Genomic DNA, 21,058 nt, shown 5'->3' on the forward strand with positions numbered 1-21,058 from the left:
GGCATATATCAAACAGTAACAAAATATACTAAACTATCATTTATGATAATATTTACTTTAGATTTTAATAAAGTCAAATGGTAACTTTGAATTGGACTGAGTAACCATTAGAATTCCACTTTTTATTATAATTATTAAGATAACAATAAAGAAATTAGAACTCAGTTCTCTCACTTTATGAAATCAGGACACTGGAGTAGATAAATTTGTGTAGTCTAACCTAGCTCTCAAATTTTATGAATCTATGAATAAAATATAATTTTCAATTTTGAAAGTGAAGTGATTTGAGTAAAATTATGAAGAAAATGTCCCACAAAATATATATTCTTCTATATGAATGAGAATCGGTGTATTTCTTGTGATTGTTTTTATTTATTATTTTATTTATTTTGTATTTTAGGGAAGGGTCTACAGGGTGTTCAGGGTCTTACTGCTATGCAGGACTCATAGTGATCCACCTGTTTATAGCCTCCCAAGAGCTGGGATTACAGGCATGTGCCACCAGTCCCAGTTTCAGTTGCCATCTCAATGTGCCCTGGGAGTGGGGCCGGCACAACAGGACCAGGGATGGAATCCCTAGGCCTGTGCACCTCCTTGCAGGCGCTTTAATCCACTGAGCTATTTGACCGGTCCTATTTTTACAACTTATACATTGAACTTTCATATACTTTTGAACTCTACATTAACAACGGATCACTTGAATTTGGGTCATCTTACTCTATTTACTAATAACTTGATTTGTATAGGTAATTGTACTCTAGAATGAAGATCAAAAGTTAAATCCATGGTGCAAGCTGAGATTCATTTCAGTAGACTTGGTAAATAAAATATAATATGAATTGCTAAAGAAAATAAAATATTGGTGTTAAATCTATAGTCATACTATAACTGCTTCCATTTAGTAAGTGGGTAGACTTTGTGTTTCATTTAATTTCATAGAAGTAGATCCTTTTTAAGGATAGTTGCAATAATGTTTCTTTAAGTAATTCCGTTGAGTAGATTTTCAAAGTTACTCTGAGCGCTATCCATACACTGCGAATGATTATAGTTACAAGTAACTTTAAGTTGCAATGATGGCATTGTCCTTTCTCCTACAGGAAGCTCTGATCATGGCAAGCATGGATCACCCACACCTGGTGCGCTTATTGGGCGTGTGCCTGAGCCCAACCATCCAGCTGGTCACACAGCTTATGCCCCATGGTTGCCTGTTGGATTATGTGCATGAACACAAGGACAACATTGGATCACAGCTGCTGCTGAACTGGTGTGTGCAGATAGCGAAGGTACGTGCCGTTGTTTCCTCGGGTAGTGGCATTTCTGTCTTTATATCTCTTAACCTAGAATGGTTTGTATATTAAACATGTCAAGCTTTTGAACCTATTTATGCAAAATAAATTATATTCACTATATTTAAAGACACATTGTAAGGCAATAATTATATCACATCAAACATCAAATACATGATATATTTATATAACTTTAGACTATTATACTGTACCAGCCACATATTTACTATATGCCCCCCCAAAAAAAATTAGCTTACTAGTCAAAGGGAATAATCTCCTACTGGATTTGTTTGACTTATTGTTTGATTCAGTGTTGTCAAGTTAGTAATCAAAGTCAAAAAATTAAAGGTGGAATGTCTGAATTTTCCATTTTTTGATAATTTTATTAAAGTATCCTATAGAATTATCAGCATTTTAAATGCTTAATATCAAAATAGCCTCCTGAGTTTTTAATTGGTTACTGTTTTGAATCAGTTAGGTCTGACACCAGGACTTAGGGTTGCAACAGACTCAAGGAAAGAGGTGTTGTTGAGGTAGGAAGAGGCACTGTGGTACTTCAGAGCTGTCCACCCCTGCTAGAGACTGTGATTTGGAAAACATTACCAGAGAAACCTGCTGTTGCCATCATTCAAGAGAAGATAAAGTGTCAACATTAAATTCTCCAATATAAATCTTAGCACAAAGTTTTGAAGTAATCTGGGAGCTAGGTGAAAGATTCATATTGTGTAGTCTGCAGTGTATAACTTCTATATACATTATATTCAAAGAGCCTTTTTTTAAAAAATATCTGTATCAATGGTGGCAAACCTCTTAGCGCTTGCAGTGATATCAACCACCTTGCTGTGGCATGCATGCCATAGGCTCACACTTATCTATACATTATTTATTTATTTATTTTTAAGGCAGAGTCTCATTATGTAGTTGTGACTAGCCTAAAACTTACTGTGTAGCCCAGGCTGGTGTCCAAGTCATGGTGATCCTCCTGCTTCGGCCTCCCAAGTGCTAGATGACAGCCATACATGACTATACCAAGCTTAGATATATTTCTGGAAACTTCTGCCTCTACAAAAACAGAGATGTGATGAGTTTTTATTCACTATATGAATTAACATATGACCTGGTTGGTACTCTATACATTTTCTATATATATTAACCTTACAAATTAAATATCAAAATATTATTAGTGGATTTGTCTTTTTTCATAATCTAATGATGAATAAATATACCTATAAAAAGCTGAAATTTGACAGAATTCATAAAACATAAGCCTCTCAAATTACTTGATGGATAAGTGGAGGTCAGCTGTACATCACAGAGGCTCAAAGTAGTTTCTTTATGTGCTAGCTGTGTACCTCTCATGTGACAGCCTCACGACTTTGTGGATTCTTTATGGCAACAATGTTTGAAATGTGATTTTTAAGACTGATTTATGTAAAAACTTCTATAATTTATAAAATGAGCTCTGTAGGCCCAAAATCCTCAAATCATCCTAAGATTATGCATTAAAAAGAAAGCTAAGCTTCAAATTTCTTAACTTTATATGTCTTACTATATTCTTCACAATGTGGGTTTTGTCCTTAGGGATTTATGGCAGTAACATGGCATTTATGCAACACTGTGTACTCTAATAACAGAAATTATCTTGTGTAATCAGGCAGTTTTCTACCTGCTTCCCTTTTCAAATGCCACCTCTCTGTTTAGAAGCCTCTTCTCAGAGCTTCTAATTCTCGCATGATCATTTGCATTTATTAGCAGTGACTGGGCTTCCTCTCTTTGTGTGGAGGCTTCCCAAGGTAGCCTTCCTCTTCAGATAGACATAACTGACTGGTTGTTGGCAGCTTGAATACATTTCTATTATCTGCATGTTCCACTATATGTGTAAGTGTCTATACATACACTATACGTATCTGTGTATCTTTCTGGCTATATAGACAACTTACCTAGTCATTAATCCTGCAACAATTATTTGTGGTTACTTATCATATGCTGAATACTATGCTGATTGAAGTACATAGGTGTAAATAACATAGGAATGGGATTAATTCTCTTTGCATGCATTGATAGATTAAGCAGACATTCAAGAAAATGGCACATATTATTGGTTTAATTATTATGGTTCAACTTTTGAAGACATATACTTAATGTAGGACTTAAGGGACAATCCCACCAGATTTGGTCTAAAGGAGAAGCTACTAACCTGACCAGGGAAAGAAAATTTAGGTAAAGGAAAGATTACACAGGGCCAAATAGTTCGTTGTCGAAATGACACAATTTCAGGAATGAAAGGGAACTTTATAATTAGTTAGGTCAAGGCAACCAACATATAGAAAGCCATTAAATAGAGTATGTTTGTGATATCTGAATGTATCATAAAAGTTTTGGGTTTTCTACTAAGTTTACTAGGTAGTTAAAAAAAAACCAACAACATGGAATTGACAATTCAGTTTCTATCCTAAAGAGATGATGCAAGTCTATCTATGCAAATTAGATGGATTTAATGCAAGAATGGAGATGAAGTACCAATTAGGATCCTGGGAAAAGTGAGAACCAGATAAAGTAAATGGAATGTGGATATATTTTTAGTTAAGGCTTAAATTATATCTTTATTGATTAGCTGTGGAAAGTGGGAGAAAGGAATATAGTATGAGGCTGCTTTTCTGTCTCTGATCCACAACTTAAAGGAGAGGTTTAAATTGGCTCGTGGTTTTAGGGGATTAAGTCCATGGTTGGTCAACTCCAAGGCATCACCATGGAGTGTGGTAAAGGAAAGCAGCCAGGAAGCAGAGCAGAGTGAAGCATCAGAGAGAAAGAGATGAAGACCAGATATACAACCCAGACTATGCCTCCGTGACCCACCTTACCAACGCTTTGGGTGACTTCCAAGACAAGGAAGTTGACGCCCAGCTATTGCTTCAAAGTCATAAAATAGAATATTTATTTTAGAAATGTCTCTAAATTATGGGCAATAGGTTCTGAAGGAAGACAGACATGTACAAATATCAATTTCAATAATTTAAGGCTAATTTTCTTTACTTCCATTTCACAGCAAGGTAGACCCATGTAGGTGTGTGAGATACAGCAACTGCTGCAGCATCTACTGTTAATTTTTCTGTATCTCTTTGGTTCTTATTGATAAAGCTGGCAAGTAAAGGGATAGGAGTTTCTATAAAATAACCAATTCTTATTTATTTACTTATTTAGTTTTGGTGGAATGGGAGATTGAATTCAGAACCTTGCACTTGCCAGAGAAGCGCTTATTCTACTGAGCCATCTCCCCAGCCCCTAATTCATCCTTTTATTGTAACACAACATAAGAACCTTAGTAGTGTGCCATAGTCATACTACTTATATCTGCCATTACCAAATGTGATCTCACCCAAGACATTGTTCTACTGATTTCTATTCTATTCCTCAGGGAACTAAGTAAAATGATTAGATTCCCATAGGCAGTAAAGAAATTGTGGAAACTCTATTCTATGTTGAAGTACTTTAAAAGTATTCTTTTTATTTCATGAGTACAGCACTCCATAAAATTTATCAGAAGGCACTTAATTAAACATCAAAACGTTTTCTTCTCCTGCGTATCCATATTTACTCTGCACATGCATCATATGAATCTTGACTTCACTTGGCAAGTGCAATGGAACCTGTTGCTACTTCTTGTTCACCCAAAATGTGCGCATCCATGGAGCTTTAGGAATGCGGGGTGGAAGGTCATGGTGAGAAGTCCTTTGTCACAGTTGGTTCTAACAAGTTGGGCAGTCATTTGCCTAAAGACTGAAGATTCTCAGAAGTGTTTTGTGGGCTCAGAGTGTTGGTGCATAAACTGATAGACTGAGTATATGTGGAGGGAGGGGGTTAGCTTTCAAATCCTGAGACAAAGCATTTTATAAAAAGGAGAGCTGGTGTGGACTCGCAGTTGTGGGAGTTTCTGATCATGGTCACTTGACTGTATTGCTCATGGCCTGTGGCAGGGAGGTATATATGGCAGGAAGTGTGCAGTAGAGTAAAAACCTACTCTCCTTTGTTTGAAATAGACAAAAGCAAAAGGATTAGGGGTCCACTGTCCCCTTCAAGGTCATGTCCCCAGTACCAGCCATCCTCTCACTGGCCCCGTGTCTGTTACCACTGCTTCCCAGTAATGTCAACACCTGGAACTTTGGAGGGCATGAAGGATCCTAAGTACGCCATGGCTGGGACACATATTGTTTCCCTGAATCTTTTGGGTGATTCTCATATATTGTGTAACTTAATCTGTTGAAATCCTAGCAGTTATGGCCCATTAATTCACTTAGTTACAGATGAGGAAAAAGGGAAGCTCAAAAAGACAGGCTTACATGCTGTTATGCTGGGTCTGTAACTGTGCCTCCTGAGGTGGTTCTTTAAACTATACACATTTCTGCTGGTCTTTGAAAGAAGCAGTTAATGCTTACTTTTTTTGGTCTTCTCATTCTTTTTCTTTCTCTCTTCTTAAGTTCTTATAACTTTTTTCTTTCTTTCTTTCTTTTTCCAAATTTGCAAGCATATATCTGGTAATCCGAAAAGCTAAGTTAAAGATAAAATTATGCAATTCAACAAATACTATTGAATTCATATTATTTTGTCTAGTGAAATTCTGCATTATTTCTAATTTTTAGTGCTCTTCTGTACTCTCTTTAAAAAGTAATAAAAAGTAATTCCTTTGTCCATTCACAAGTACATCACTGCAGCTTTTGTTACCTGGTCTCCATCTGTTGCTCTTGTTAAGTAGAGGGTGGGGGGAGGCACATGCCATCTTCATGTACCTGTAACTGATTCCATTTTAATAAACCTATCATAAGAGCACTTTTCATTGTCTTCATGAAGACACATGCTATCATTCACTACAAGCCAGTATTACATGAATAATTATGGGGTATTTTTTTTTTTTTCAAATACTGCAATAGTGTTTTAAGTAATACAATAAAGCAAGCATTAAACAGCTCTCTCATCACTGTGGGTTATAAATACTGATCATGAGTGACACTATAAACTAAGAACTTAAAATATATGATCTGGCACGTTATGCCCACAGGCTTTGTAGCCCAATTTCCTGGGTTTAAATCACACTTTTACAATCTATTAGTTGTGCAGCTGTTGACAAATCCTGTAGTTAATTTACATGTGGCCTTGAAAACAATAGTGTACTTCTAAGGATAAAACAGTATTTATAAGGTGCTAAGAATACTGCCTAGTCTAATGAGAGAATATATGTTATTTGTTATTTGGGAAAATGTTAAACAAATATTAATAGCACTTTGTAGTGATGCCATTTTTAAATCTTAAACACAAATGATGTGATGTTTATACTCAGGCCATGATGAATGGAGGCTAAGAGCCAACCTCATGATCAACTTCCTGTATTTCTGAGGTACGGAAGGAAAACCTTGCATCTCTCATCTTTTTCTACTTTCCCACAAAGGTTTCTAAGATGCAATTTGTTCTGCTTGTGCTCTTGTGGCTTCTAATTTTCACGTTAGAAAATTGGATTATTTGTGATACTCTAAACACATGAACATACCAAGGAACTAGTGGAAAACTGAGATCAAGGATAATTCACAGAATAAGGCAGCTTGTTAGTAAAGATGAGCAGAGAGAAAATTCTAATGCTTCCTTCTCAAGAAAGGCAAGGGCAGTATTGGATTGACCTCCTATTTCTGCACAAATTTTAGCTCCTGGCTTCTTTTCCAGGGAAAATAATGTTTTTATTGTTCTGTTCTGCTGCTGCTGCATTTGTGAAGCATGGCTGTTGAGGGTAGGCCACTATTTTTCAAAAATCTTGCCACGTCCCTTGGATTTGATTGGCTTATTTTACTCTCTTATCAAATTTTGTTTTGGTGCATTATTTAATTTGGATATAGAGTTTTCATAGATTTTCTTTTACATGATAAACAGATCCATCAGAGATCTACTATGCCCTTCAAGATGACTCGCAGGTGTCCGATTAATGCTTCTGAAAGTAGATGGAAATAAAATCACTCAATAGTTTTAAGAATTAAAATTAACCTAGTATGTTTAAACAAGATAATTTAGATTCTTCTTATGGGCAAAGATATTTTCAGTAATATTTACACAAATAATTGGTTTCCAGCACTTTCTGAGAAAACTTGTGTTCCCTCAAATGTTAGCATGAATATTAGGCCAGTTTAATAGTTTTCTCAAGTAATTTTTTAAAATTTTGTGCTCTGCCTTGTTTGTCCCAAGTTTCCTTTTTCTAGTCCAGATTATATTCCTGATTGGCACTAACTCAACTTTTGTGTGACTCATACAGAAGTGTCAGTTGGCCTTTTAAAATATTCGGTGGAAAAGTAAGAATGGTCGGGAGAGGGAAGTGGAGTGGAGGCCTTGGTTCAAAAACAGATAGTTCATCAGCTTGGTAAGGAACAGAATTTTGATGCTAAGAAATGAATTCCTCTTATGTACACAGCTGTGAAGGTTTCTCTAAGACTTGACCATCTTCCATAAGCAGAACTTTCGCTTCTGATTTTTTTATACTAATTTCTTTAGCAGAGTGAAAGGAGACTGCAATTTCTCACTTCATACGTCCATTTCTGTTTCCAGGAACACAAACTAGCTTCAGGTCACAGTGTCTGATGCAAATCAAACACAGGAACTGGCTGTTGACCTTCCTGCTTTGCTTCTGTTCAAGACCAGGTCCTGCATGTAGAGATGACCTACTCCTAGGCTCAGATATTCAAGCCATTAAATTTTAGAAGAGAAAGACAGTACTAACATTTTAGAAAAGGTAAAACTGGCATCTATTCTTACGCCTAAGATTCTAATGTTGACATTTAATTCTGTTGGAAGTTTGTGAATATTCATTGGTTAGTGGTGTTCTCTCAGAATGTTTTGACAAAAAATTTTATATTTTAAATAAGCAGAGCTGAATATAAATATTGAAATATGAAGTCATAGTATTAGTGACACAGATAAACATCATGCAAAGACAAATCTCAATTAAAATTAAAATAGAGGCATTTTATAACCCGAAAGCTACTTTTTGCGAGATAAGAGACACAGCTTATTTATTATTTTAATTTATTTATCATTATTATTTAAATTTGAATGCAATATGTAGTCTGATGGATCATCATTAGATATTCTGAGAAATTTAGTGGCAGGAATACAACTCAGTGGTAAAATTCTATGCATAGCAATCGCTCCAGGGACTCTTCTTAGGTCATGCTGCAAGTTAAGCTAAAGTTAGAGTTCATACTTGAAACACAGATGCCATTGATCAACGCATAGAGATTCAGCACTTGTTATTGTTTTCCACTAAAGAATCAGCCTACCCACTGAATTTGTGTAAAGTCTCTCTATATTTAAATACTTGACAATTGAATCCCGAAGGAGATTTATCTAAATCTTGGTCTAGTAAGGAATGTCTAGTGATTTTTTTTATTTAGTTAATGTAAAGACAATAAAGTAAGAATATGAGTCAGGTTTCTCTCCAAATAAACTGAACCTAGAAGAGTATAACAGATACAGAAATAGATTTAGTATGAACAATTAGTCTGCACAACTCTGGAAGCTAAGTCCACAGGTCTGCTGGAGACACATGAGCACCAATGCTGCAGCTCCAGCCCCTGTTCATGCTCTGGGAGCTGCGTATCTAGATGGTGTATTTGCAGCCCAGAGGCCAGCAGGCCAAGCTCCTGAAAGGGTTTGTGTTTCAGAGAAAGTCCAGATGCAAGAGAAAATCAATGCCCTCGTTGAAAGAAAGTTGGGCAGGAGATCTTTCCTTACTCACATGTGTTCTGTTTGGTTTTTCAGCAGATTGGAGAGGGCTGACCTCCACTAGGGAGGGATTCAATCTGCTTTATTCACTTTACCAAGGCCAGTCATAATCTCATGCAGAAACTCTGTGAGATGCATCCAAAATAATGTCTAACCTGATACATGGGCCTTCATGACTCCATCAAGTTGACGTATAAGCTAATGGTCCCACTGATGTCTGGGATAAGCATCCCAAGCTCTACAAATTCAAAAGAAAAAAATTGCAAAACTATTTCACAGCTCTCTGTTGCACTGAAGAAGGGGAACACAATAACCGAGAGAGAGAGAAAGAGAGAGAGAGAGAGAGAGAGAGAGAGAGAGAGAGAGAGAGAGAGAGAGAGACTACGTCAAGTAGTAAGGAGACAGAGAGGGTGTCCTCCTAGTAATTTACTAGAGTTGAGGAGGAGGGAGTCTAGGGTCCAGATTTTTGCTCTGCCGCCTAACAGATATAGTGAGGAATTGGATTCCTGACTGTCTCTCTGTCTGTTTTCCCATCTAGCAAATGAATATAGTGTTAGCGCTGTTGTAAGTCGAGGCGGTCTTGTACCACTCTGAACAGGCTGCTGCCACAGTCTGGATGCTAATAGATATTGTGGTAATGGCGAAAGGACCTTAACTAATATTTACTATTGAAATTAACTAAGGACTTCTACAGAAAGACAGTGTAGCATAGTGGAAGACACACAGTCATACACAAATCAGGATGCAGATTTTGATCCTCAGTTCTAGTTTTTAAACTCAAAATCATTTCCTACTTTACTAAATGACAGCACTTCCATCTGCATTATACCTATCAACCTTTGTGCATCAGATTTAAATGAATAAAGAAACAAATAGGAGCATTGGGTGCTAATCTAAAAATTAGAAGTTTTGTCTGGTATGGGGGTGTCCACCTATAATCCCAGCACTCAAGGAGGCTGAGGCAGGAAGATCCCTATGAGTTTGAGGCCAGCATGGACTACAGAGTGAGTTCAAGGCTAGCCTGAACTACATAGCAAGGCCCTGTATCACACAAACAAATAAATAAAAAATTTGTATAATAAAAATATATATTTTTTCTTCACTTGTACTAATTATTATACCCATGAATGTAGTGTATGTCTACCAAAATACACCATAATTATTATGGAAAAACATTATGGTTTGGAATTAGAAAGATCTTGCTTTGAGTCCCAGCAACCCGTCATTTATTACAAATTTTTGGTTTTCTTAAATTCTTTGAACCTCTTTACCTAGAAATCAGGGCTGATAATACCTCATGAGGTTGTTGCAACATTTATTTATTTATTATTTTTATTTATTCATTTGTTTTTGTGGTACCAGGGATTGAACTCAGGGCAACATTTAAATAAAATAATAAAATGTGTCAACACAGTTCCTATTTCCTGACAATAAAATAAAATATTGACCTTTCCTAAAATGTTGACTTTTTTATTTGTTTGTGAATTTTTGTTTTGTTGTGATTGGCCTTGTTGTATAGCCCAGGCTGGCATTGAACCCATGGTGATCCTCATGTCTCAGCCTCCACAGTGCTGTGACTACAGGTGTGCACCTCTAGGCCTGGCTGTGTAACAGATTCCACAGAACAATACTCTGAATGCCTTCCACATTAGAAGATTGTTTTGCATCTCCATAAATAAACTCTCTATTAAGATTTATTCAAGAGAGAAAATAAGTCTATTCCAGAGAACTTTTCATTTTATCATTTCCTCATGTAAAAAGGAAATAAACTTGGTCTGATACCTGATTCAGGGAACAGCACGTTACTTTTTGTTTTCTAAGTTCAAATTATTCTATAGCATTGTAATACAGTGGTGGGGGGATAGAGGAGACATTGCTCAAAGTTTACAAACTTTTCTAAGGTGAATGAATCCTGGTGACTTATGAACTCCGAAACCTGATGGCTGCAATTAATGATAATGTACTGTGCAATCACACTTGTCTGAAAGGATAGGTCTCAAAGGTTCTCACAGAACATTCACAAAGTAACTGGTAAGTAGGTGAAATGACAGATATGGCAGCCTAATGGTGATAAGCACTTCCCGGCATATGTATCAAAGCACACCACATTTTGATATTTTCCTAAATATCTTCAATTTTTACTTGTCAGTCATACTTCAGTAAAGCTGGGGGAAATATTCCCTTTTGATGCACATGTATCAGAGTGAGCGAGGAATTCTGTGGTAATCATGGATCCGCACACTTCTTTTAAAAATATTGAAGAGTCTGAAGACATCTACAGTGCTTACAGAGGCGGTATTTCCACTTTTTCTGCACTTTTGAGGTAATGCACTAAAGGCCTGGCTTGTACCACCCCACGATAATGTCTCTAATCCATCTCTTGGGCTCGTATGATTAGACATTTCTAGATAGGAAACCCAGAGGAGAAAGACACATAGCCTCTGTTTGTTTCAGAGTACAACACTCAAACTCATGACTTAGGCACAGATTATGCTGCATATATACTATAAATAAAATCAATTAAAAATGACACAGAAAGAACATGGCCCAGAAAATTCCCTTTGGGGAACTGGTGAATGTGTAAAATTGACCATCAGAGCCTGTATAGGAAGGAGATCCCGAAGGGAGAGGTCAATGATGTAAAGTTGTTTCGAAGCAGTGGATTTGTTTCATGTGAAATCTTACTTGAAACCCAAAACTAATAAAATTCAGCCATGCCTGCACCAGCCAGAGTGTTGAGGACATTTCGCAGGAGGTTGAGGGCTCCCCAGTGCTGACAGAGACCGACTCTAAGACTCTCTGACGAGCCTTGTGAGATTACAGAGAACTGAAGCCTACACAGGTGACAGTGTCCATTTAAGGTCACCACCCAGCCACCCAAGGCATCCGTGTTCAGTTCAATTGACACCAGTCCCTAACCTGCAAACCTCTTGAGCACCTTGAATGGAATTTAGGTGAATTGACTTCTACAGTATTGTGATTAAAGGCGAGGAGTAGAAAGGAAGTCACATTCCTTTTGTGGTACAATGTCAAAAGAGCTAATGAAGTTTTTCCCATTTAGAATTTAAGTCAAGGAACTAGCTTCATTTTGCTTCCAAGTGCTTTGTGTTTTCAGCTTACTTTCCAAAGGCTTTGTTTTTAATCTCCTCTTTCCACCAATAGCGTTGGCCTCTCGGTCTTTGTATCAGAATGTCTAATAACATCACAGCCTCCCAAATTGGTGATAAAGCACCTGGCTGAATTTGAATTGTGTTTACCCTCTCCCGGAAACAATCTCATGCTTTTTATTTATATGCCAAATTCTCATTGCCTTAAAGGAGGATGATATATACAGGGTAGTAAAGGATAAGAGAGAGTCCCAGTACTACCACATGAAAGTAAAGTTTATTGAGGCAATTTCTGGAGCACAGGTCCCTGGACTGCACTGAAGGTTTAATTATTTCCTGGGGTTTGCATGAAATATGAAGGTCTCTCACTTAGACAAGAAGTTGTTTCGTTGTTTTCTTGTCTAACGTATAAAACAACAAGCATCCTCTTCACTTTGCTTTGCCTGTGGCTTTGGTTGGCATGCTGAGCAACTCTAATTCAGCTTGTAACTTACTCATTTCTATAAATGGCAAAGTTTTCGTTCAGCCACTATTCGAATGCAGAAAGTAAAGGACTTAATTTCCTTTCAGCAAATTTATGTTCAGTTAGTACTTTTAATGTACTTTTTGACAGGAAAGTGAAAACTATCCAATCCAAGTGGAATAAATTGTACTTCATATGTTTAAAAGGCATCCAATTACATCTATTAGTCATGATTGTGTGAGGGTTGCCATTGTAGTGGATTTTAGGAGAACAGTGATTTTTCTCAAATGCAGAATCAAAGCACCAGGACTGGCCTATGTAGTTTATTGCTCCCCTATGGTTATTGTTTCTAAAACGGCAGAGGTAGGTGGGTGTTACAATATTGTTCTCAGGAAGTTAAGAAATATATGCATGCCCTTTCAGTTGTCTACATCCTAGGCTATTTTCCCCCCACATTTCAAAATGTTTACAGTAATTTAGGGCGACAAGACTAGCATTTTGCCATGGACAGTGGAAACAGAGAATGAGATCAAACGATTAACCCGAAAACAAAAGAACAGGGGAACCAAAGACAAAACCCTGATTTACCTCTTGCCACGCTTGACCAGGCAAATTCTTTTCCAGAGAGATCTTTTTTGGAGAAGTTTAAAGAAAAATCTTTTATTTTAGAATAATAGTAGATTTTAGAAGATTGTAGATTTTTCTAAGTAGAAAGTTACAAAAATTCTAGGTAGAGGTTCCCTTGGCTTGCATCCATTTTTCCTACCGAAAACATCTTGTGTGTGAGAGCCTAACCCTGGGACATGATTGCAACCCACACCTCATTTAGATCTCACAAGTTTCACATAAACTGTGTGTGTGTGTGTGTGTGTGTGTGTGTGTGTGTGTGTGCTTCTGTGAAATTTTTTCACATGTGGAGATTTGTGTCATTAATACCATAAAACAGAAAGGTCTTTTGCGAATTTGTACTGTCCTATTACAGCTACATTTAGCTCCTACTTCTTTGTTTCTAATTGTACGACAGTCTTGCCATAATGCATGTTTGCATAATGTCATTAAAAAAACCCTACTGCCTGGACTTGTGTTTTGTGCATTAAAATAGACATATAGTGTTCTGGACACAAAGTTTGATTCTAATATTAGTAACTTGTAAATTTAATTTCAAAGGATGTCTTCTATAGATTTGCACAGAAGTATTCTAGAATAGTGACTTAAACAGAAGAAATGCTTGGATTGTGTAGTTATGTGACCTAGAAGAGATGCAGCTCTCAAATGGGTAGGACTCTACTTGATTCTTGTACATTTACTGAGTTGGAACACCTGTACTTACGCTGCTGCTCCTTCTAATTACCACAGGAAAGTCACTTAGCAGGTGATTAGCTGAAGAACAAAGAAAGCCCAACCACACCCAGAGGGGCATAGCTCTAGGAGGGAGGACAGGGAGGTTCATAATGAAGACAGCCAGAAAATTAATGGTAGCAAGCAGTTAAGGCCCAATGCCAATCTTCTTCTGAAAAGTTCAGGAATGTAGAATAATAAATTTAGTATCATACAAGGCAAAGCAAAATACACACAGATTGAGCTGGCAAGATAGCTCAGCCATCTAAAGCGCCTGCTTAGGCAAGCTTAAGCAACGGCAGGGACTGCGAATCAATCCCTAGTATCACGTGCTGTGCCAGGCCTGACCCCTGGGCAGGCTGAGCTTGCCACAAACAACAACAACAACAATAACAACAAACAAACAAAAAACAGATTTTACTATATGTATGTGTACATGTGTATATTCACACACATGTGCCAATACAAAGATAAAAGTGGGTGTTAGATATGTTGCATTTTACTGTATCTTGAATGTCAATAGGAAAATTATATTGTAAGTATAGACCAACACTATGTAGCTAAAATTCTGCAACACCCACTTTATTATGCCTGTATACATTTGGTTAAAGTGGGAGTTGGATAGAATATAGGTGCTGTGGAAAGACACGTGAGCCGGGTGGTGAGGAGCAGCATGGCTGTGGATCAAGGACTTTGACCTTCGCTAAGGAGCTGTCCTGAGCTCAGGATCTACTCGTCACCAGTGAAGGAAGGATGAGCCTAATGACAGTCATCTATCAGCCAGCCGCACGTCAGGCTTCAGGAGCCTGCTCGTCCCCATGCTCTATGCCTTGACAAGGCTAATTGTATAATTACACCACTACATCACCCACCCTGGTGCACTTGCTCTGGCAAAGACCAGAACCGGGGACTCTGATGATTATTGCCCCAAGCGAGCACATTAGCATGGATATAGCTTACTAATGGGGCTGCTCTATTAAAAACTGTAGTACATAAGGATTGCACCAAGGATTCTTTGATGAGCTCCCTTGTAGATTAAATGCCAGACTGACTTAAGCTCTCAAATTAGAATTATTTTCTTTTTTTAGAATAACATAGATGATTCCTCTTCTATGTTTTCATATCCTACTGAGCATGGTTTAAGATTTACTAAATTTCACTACAAAAATGAAATAGAATATAGCAGTTTTCACCTAAAGCTAAACAAAAGAATATCCTTAAATTAAAAGAATAAAAGCTAAATAAAAGAATATCTTTAAGTTTTTTTCAACATGACATTAAGTAGCTCCATTAAAATCTGCCTGATATTTGTGGGGTGGATTCTGTGATTTTCATTTCTTTCTTAATCTGGAAACTGGTAAAATGGGAGACTTGGTTTGTAAAATTTTATTGAAATATTTTTTAATTTATTCAATTAAATTTTAAGCAAAGTCAATAAAATTTAATATGTTATCAGTACACTAATGATAAATACTTTTCTACATTAGTTTTTAATACTATAAAAGATTAAGTCTCATGTATATTTTGCTTTAAAGATTTTATTTATTTATCTATTTTTGTATTTTAAGGAAAGGTCTACAGGGTGTTCAGGGTCTCACTGCTAGATCGGACTTGTGATCTGCCTGTTTACAGCCTGGTAAGAGCTGGGATTACAGGCATGCGCCACCATGCCCAGTCTCAGTTGCCATTACAGCATGCCCTAGGGGCAGGGCCATAATGGCAGAGCTGGGGATTGAACCCCCGGTCCCTGTGTCTCCTTGCAGATGCTTTAATCTGCTGAGCTGTTTGGCTGGCCCTGCTGTAGAGATTTTAGATGGGTTTTTCTGCAAAGGTTTGATCAATCGGTTCAAAACATCTGGCTGAAATAATTTTGTTTCTGCTATAAGATGGGTGAATGATGAATTTAGGATTAATTTAGAATATGACGATCACTAAATCAAAAATATACTGCCAAATAGCTTTTCTGGTAGAGCTGAGGAAATTTCATGAATTTGTCCCAGCCACTCATGCATATCTACCTTGATGGATCATAAGGGGTCTTCTCTGGAACAGGTTGTCATAGTTTGGTTTCATGTAGATCTAAAAGTCAATTCATAGCATTAACAACAATGGAAATAATGACCCTTACATGTCATTAAGCTAAGTGTTATTCTTAAAGTAACAGCACTTTTATAACAATAAAATTAGCTAATATTTGTATTGAAATTGTGATAAGGACATTATATTTCCACAACAAATTATGAGATTGATAGTCTTAAATGTTTAATGAATTTACACAGTGCTAGGTGTTTACTAGCACTTACTAATCCCACCTATTATCATTAGTCTTGTTATTTCTGTTTATAGTTTTTCCATTTTTAAGGGAACTGACTCTAAGGAGTCCCATCACATGTCCTCAGTCATACAATTGATAAACACAAGGCTGTGATCCTGCCCCACATTGTGCGCCAGCTTCTAAATGTCTCCGCATGCCTCTTTCTGTGCCATTGCATTGCATAATACGATAGGTGGCACAGGGCACTGGCCTGGGATTAATAGTATGCATGTCAAACTGGCTCTTTACCTTCATTAGATGACTGAAGGAAATGTTTCCTGTCAGAATAATGAAAACTTGAAGTACAAAAATGTACCTAGACCAGATATCTTGGACCATAATTCCATGGAGAATGTGGAAAAACACAGACTATATAAGACACATAATGAGCTCGAGGACTATATTCCCAGCCACTTGGGAGACTGAGGTAGGACTCCCACTTGAAGTCCAGGAGATCCAACCAGCCTGAGAAATGCAAGGAAACCCATTAGAGCATAAATAAATAAGATGCATTAGTAAACATAACCGAGTGAGGTGGTACATAATTCTAATAGCACCCTCTTCTGAGAACAAACCAATAAAATAAATACAATGCCTGTAGACTATAATTACATAAAAATGGATCTCTTTTTTGGTGGTTTCTGAAAGGACAATAGTTTCCTCAAGCATAGTCTCTTGTTATAGTGCCCATGATCCTATTCACAGATGCCCTGAAGTATCTGATCACAGATTCCTCAGAATTTCATCAATCATTGAGGCAGAAGTATTAGCAAAAATTTGCTTTAAAAAAAAACAAAAAGCCAAGAACTTGAATTCCTCCAAAGACTGGCCTGGTAAAATATTGAAAACTCTTTTAAAATTAAATTCATGATATTACAGGAGCATCTGCTAGGTTTCCTCAACATTTCCAATATAAATCCATATTTTCCAAGTTTATTACCTGGCTGTATGATTTTTCTGTGACTTATACAGAACACAAAATTTCATCCCAAAGCAACTTTTATTATCATCTTTCAAATATTGAGATTTTCCAAGTTATGATTGTTTTTAAAAATACCAGAAAAGTCAGGTATTTTGGAGGACATCCACACATTTCCTAATTGCTTATAAAATGAAACACTATAATCAATTTATTCCTCATGAGAAACAAGTAAGCAAATAGCGAGAATCTCAAGGCTTGAATAGGAAATTCTGGGAGCCTGCTTGGATTTTTCCTATCATATAAGGGCTAACTTGATATTTATATTGAGATTTTTAACATTACTGTAATAAGATTTCAAGAAACTGGCACTATATGAATAGAAAAAAAAAAGGATTGTCATCAATTGAATGATATAACATAGACTAAACATGCAACCTACAGCATTGTGTTCTGAAAGTTACCGATGTTGGTGGCTTCAGTGTTTGTGTTTCTGGTGGAGTGTGCATGTGTGTGTGTGTGTGTGTGTGTGTGTGTGTGTGTATTTTGTTTTCTTACTGGTGAGTGTAGAATAAACTGATAAATAATTTAAAATTTGAGAAAACATTGAAGTGTGCTACTAGAACCAGAAATTTTTATCAACAAACTAATCCCTATTGTAATGTAATAATTGAATTTCTTGTCAAAAGAAATTGCTATATTAGAAGTTACAAGTTTTTCTATCCTCAAAGCACATATAAAATAGGAAGACAAAATATGGCTCACCTTATTCTGCCAGCTCTTTTCTCACCACTCTAAAAATGAGTGATTTAAGAGGAAGAATTACTTACCATGTACATTTCCCTGTTGGGAATGAATGAATCTACTTTGAATCAGATAAATTGGGTAAATTTATACTTTGTATCCATGAAGAACTGTGATTTTTCAGAATCTAATGAGATCAGTCCAGGGCAAGTTCTGGTAACTACTAATTCTAAAGTACTAGAAAATGCATTTTTGTGCATATGTTAGAAGGAATATGTGTTATATAGTATTTTTTTAAAAAATAAACCTAAGTAGGAGAAGTTTTAGAACATTGACCAGTTTCTGTTAAAGCTGTCAAGTTGTATTATTAGTTCCCTAAAATGACTGGAATGAAACATGAATTATCAGGATAGCTTTTATCTTGTCTCATATTTTCACTAATGTATGAATGTAGTAGATGGTAGTCTACTAGAAGATAGATAGATAGATAGTGAGTGAGTGAATGAGTGAGTGAAGAGGAAATAGGGGTAGGATGCTGAAGTTTGCATGTACATCAGTGGGAAGCCATAAAGCCACACTGTGATTTATTATAAGCTGTGCTGACTGAAATTATCAAAGTAGATTACAGATTTTAGTCATAATGTTCCATGATACACCTGTAATCAGAGTTTAGCAGATGGCTCCTAAAAAAGAACTGACAAAATTTCTTAGTCTTCTTGGCGTAAAGAACTGACAATTTTCTGGTCTTCTTGGTAAATTATGTCCTGTAGCCTAACAGCAGCTTTTTCTTCTATGCCCTTGTCTTGCAGTATCTGTATGTCTCTGGCTCCCTGTTTGACTCCACTCCCATCCCAAATTCAGGGCTTATTGGCTCACTCTGTGCTGACCTTGGCGTGTATGTGTTTATTGGGAAGAGCAATCTGCCAAATTAGTACAAAGCATGGCAGAACCATAGGAAGGACTCCTATGTCATGAACGTTCCATAGGACAGGGCAGGGAAGGAAGAGAGGAATGGCTGTGTTAGGTGGAAGTCAGAACACAAGAACAACCTTCTTGTCTTCCATTCTAAAGTTAGCCAACCAGGAGCCTACAGTAAGGAGACAGTTCTCCTGGGCTGTTTTAGAGAATGAATTCCAGAGGAAGCCACAGAGGACTGCTTCATTCTGATGTCCAAGCAGTTTAACGCTGAGAAAAGTGTTCTAGCAACCTGCAGGCCATGTGCTATGTTTGTCTCTTTGCCTAAGGCACTCGCCAATTATGTATGCTATAAATGTAAGTCCACCTCCCTTCCATTGGGAAAAGTAAAGGGCTTTTGTGTACTCTAGTTTATTTTAAAAGATGAAGAATTCCTTAGTGGAACTATGTAAAATCCAAGAAGTTGCCCAGAAAAATAAGAGTCTAAGTTATGGGGTCTGTCCTATGTGCTTTCTCTCATCACTGAGACAAAATACCAAACAACAAAGGCTAAAAAAGGAAAGGTTTATTTGTCTCACAGTTTGTAGAGGTTGCAGTGCATAGTCAGGTGCCTCTGGTGCCATGCAGGGTGGCATACCTGAAGGGCATTACAGAGTAGAAATAATTCATGTCATGCAAGGAAGAAGGCAGAAGGCAACAAGCAGCAAGCAACAGCTTGCCTCTTCTTCCCTCCCTTCCAGGATCCCCACATTTTGGGCAGTGCCACTCACACCCATGGTGCCAAACCAACCACTGAAATAATTTAGTAACTCTGTACCCTTAGTCCCAGCATCACACCCTCTAGATCCAGCCACCTGTGACAAGCTCCATCTATGACAGCATAAGGCTTTTGAGGGATATCAAGATAAAAGCCTGACAGGATCAATCACAATATTAAAAGTATATTCTGCCTCCATCATGAATTGCATGTTTGGTTTCAATACACCGAATTTTTCTGAAATTCAGGCTCCTCCTCTGCGAAGTGGTAGCACAGATACTTTCCCAGTGGAGTTGTGAGTATTACCACAACTTGGTGTGTAAAGACATTAGAGTAAGTAAGTGTATATGAGGCACTGAATTTAGTACAGGGCCTAGGCTTGGGAAGAGTTTCATGATGCCTCATATATCGTTAGAAATTGATGAGATACATAATGAAAACACTGAGGAATATGATGTATTTAGCAATGTGAACAAACTAGAACTGAAAACTTTTAGGTTAACTTTAACTCTAATGCAATTAAATATTCGAGGAAATTACAACTGTAATTATCTGCATTTTTCCCGCTTACGAAGATCAGAGGCTGTGCTACAGGAAAACCGAAAGATTCAGATAACCTATTGCAGTGGATTCCTCAGCGAAGCTGGACCCTGATCCTCGTCTAACCACTGTTAAGGAAAGTGGAAGCACTCCATAACCTGACCGGAAATGTGGGTGCGGGCTCTTTCTGGATGTAGGAGAAGTCAAGTGAAGCCAATCAAATTTAACTGCATCTCACAGTGAAACAAATAAATGCCATTAAAATAACAAGTCTATTACTTCTACCCCTTGGACTTACATGTCCTAAAGAGGACACTAAAATTGGTATGGAACCAGAAGACACCCAGAATGACAAAAGCAGTCCTGGGAACCAAGAGCAAATGGGGAGGCGTCACAATTCTGGATCTGAGTTAAATTACAAAGCTCTAACATGGAACTGTCATAGAAGCAGACATGAGGGTCAGAGGAAGAGACTAGAACATGCACAGACAATGCCAACCATTATTTGATCTTACAGTAGGGACCAAACTATGCTCTAGCTCACTGGTGGCAAACTTCAATCACCTGTACCACAGGGGGCTGTTTGTATCACTGAAAGCTTCACCATCACTGTGAAAACTGACTATCTACATTAGACACCTATCACTCACTGTACTAAACTAAAATCAAAATTCATCAAAGAAGTAAATGTTAAAACAACAGAAGAAACTTTGCCTGTGGAAGATAAGATTATTAAAACTCTTGAAATCATAGACATAAGGAAGGATTTCTGAACACAACCTTGTTTCACAGGAAATAGTGCCAGGAATCAACAAATGAAATCATATCAAATTAAAAAACTTCTGTACAGCAAAAACAAAATACAAATAATACCGAGAGAGAGAGAGAGAGAGAGAGAGAGAGAGAGAGAGAGAGAGAGA

At 37.2% G+C, this 21,058-nt stretch overlaps 1 protein-coding gene across 4 annotated transcripts in view; it reads left to right on the top strand.

The window, feature by feature from the left end:
• The window catches only part of Erbb4 (erb-b2 receptor tyrosine kinase 4), a 1,229,537-nt gene that overhangs the window by 1,037,581 nt on the left and 170,898 nt on the right, over positions 1-21,058 (top strand). For all 4 annotated transcript variants that reach the window (XM_004626607.2, XM_004626604.2, XM_004626606.3 and 1 more), the window contains one exon: positions 1,098-1,283. In XM_004626607.2, coding sequence (XP_004626664.1) covers positions 1,098-1,283 — 186 coding nt within the window. The remainder of the gene's footprint in view (positions 1-1,097; positions 1,284-21,058) is intronic.

This window comes from Octodon degus, unplaced genomic scaffold (assembly GCF_000260255.1).
Source record: "Octodon degus isolate 3935 unplaced genomic scaffold, OctDeg1.0 scaffold00016, whole genome shotgun sequence".
Classification (NCBI taxonomy): Eukaryota; Metazoa; Chordata; class Mammalia; order Rodentia; family Octodontidae; genus Octodon; species Octodon degus.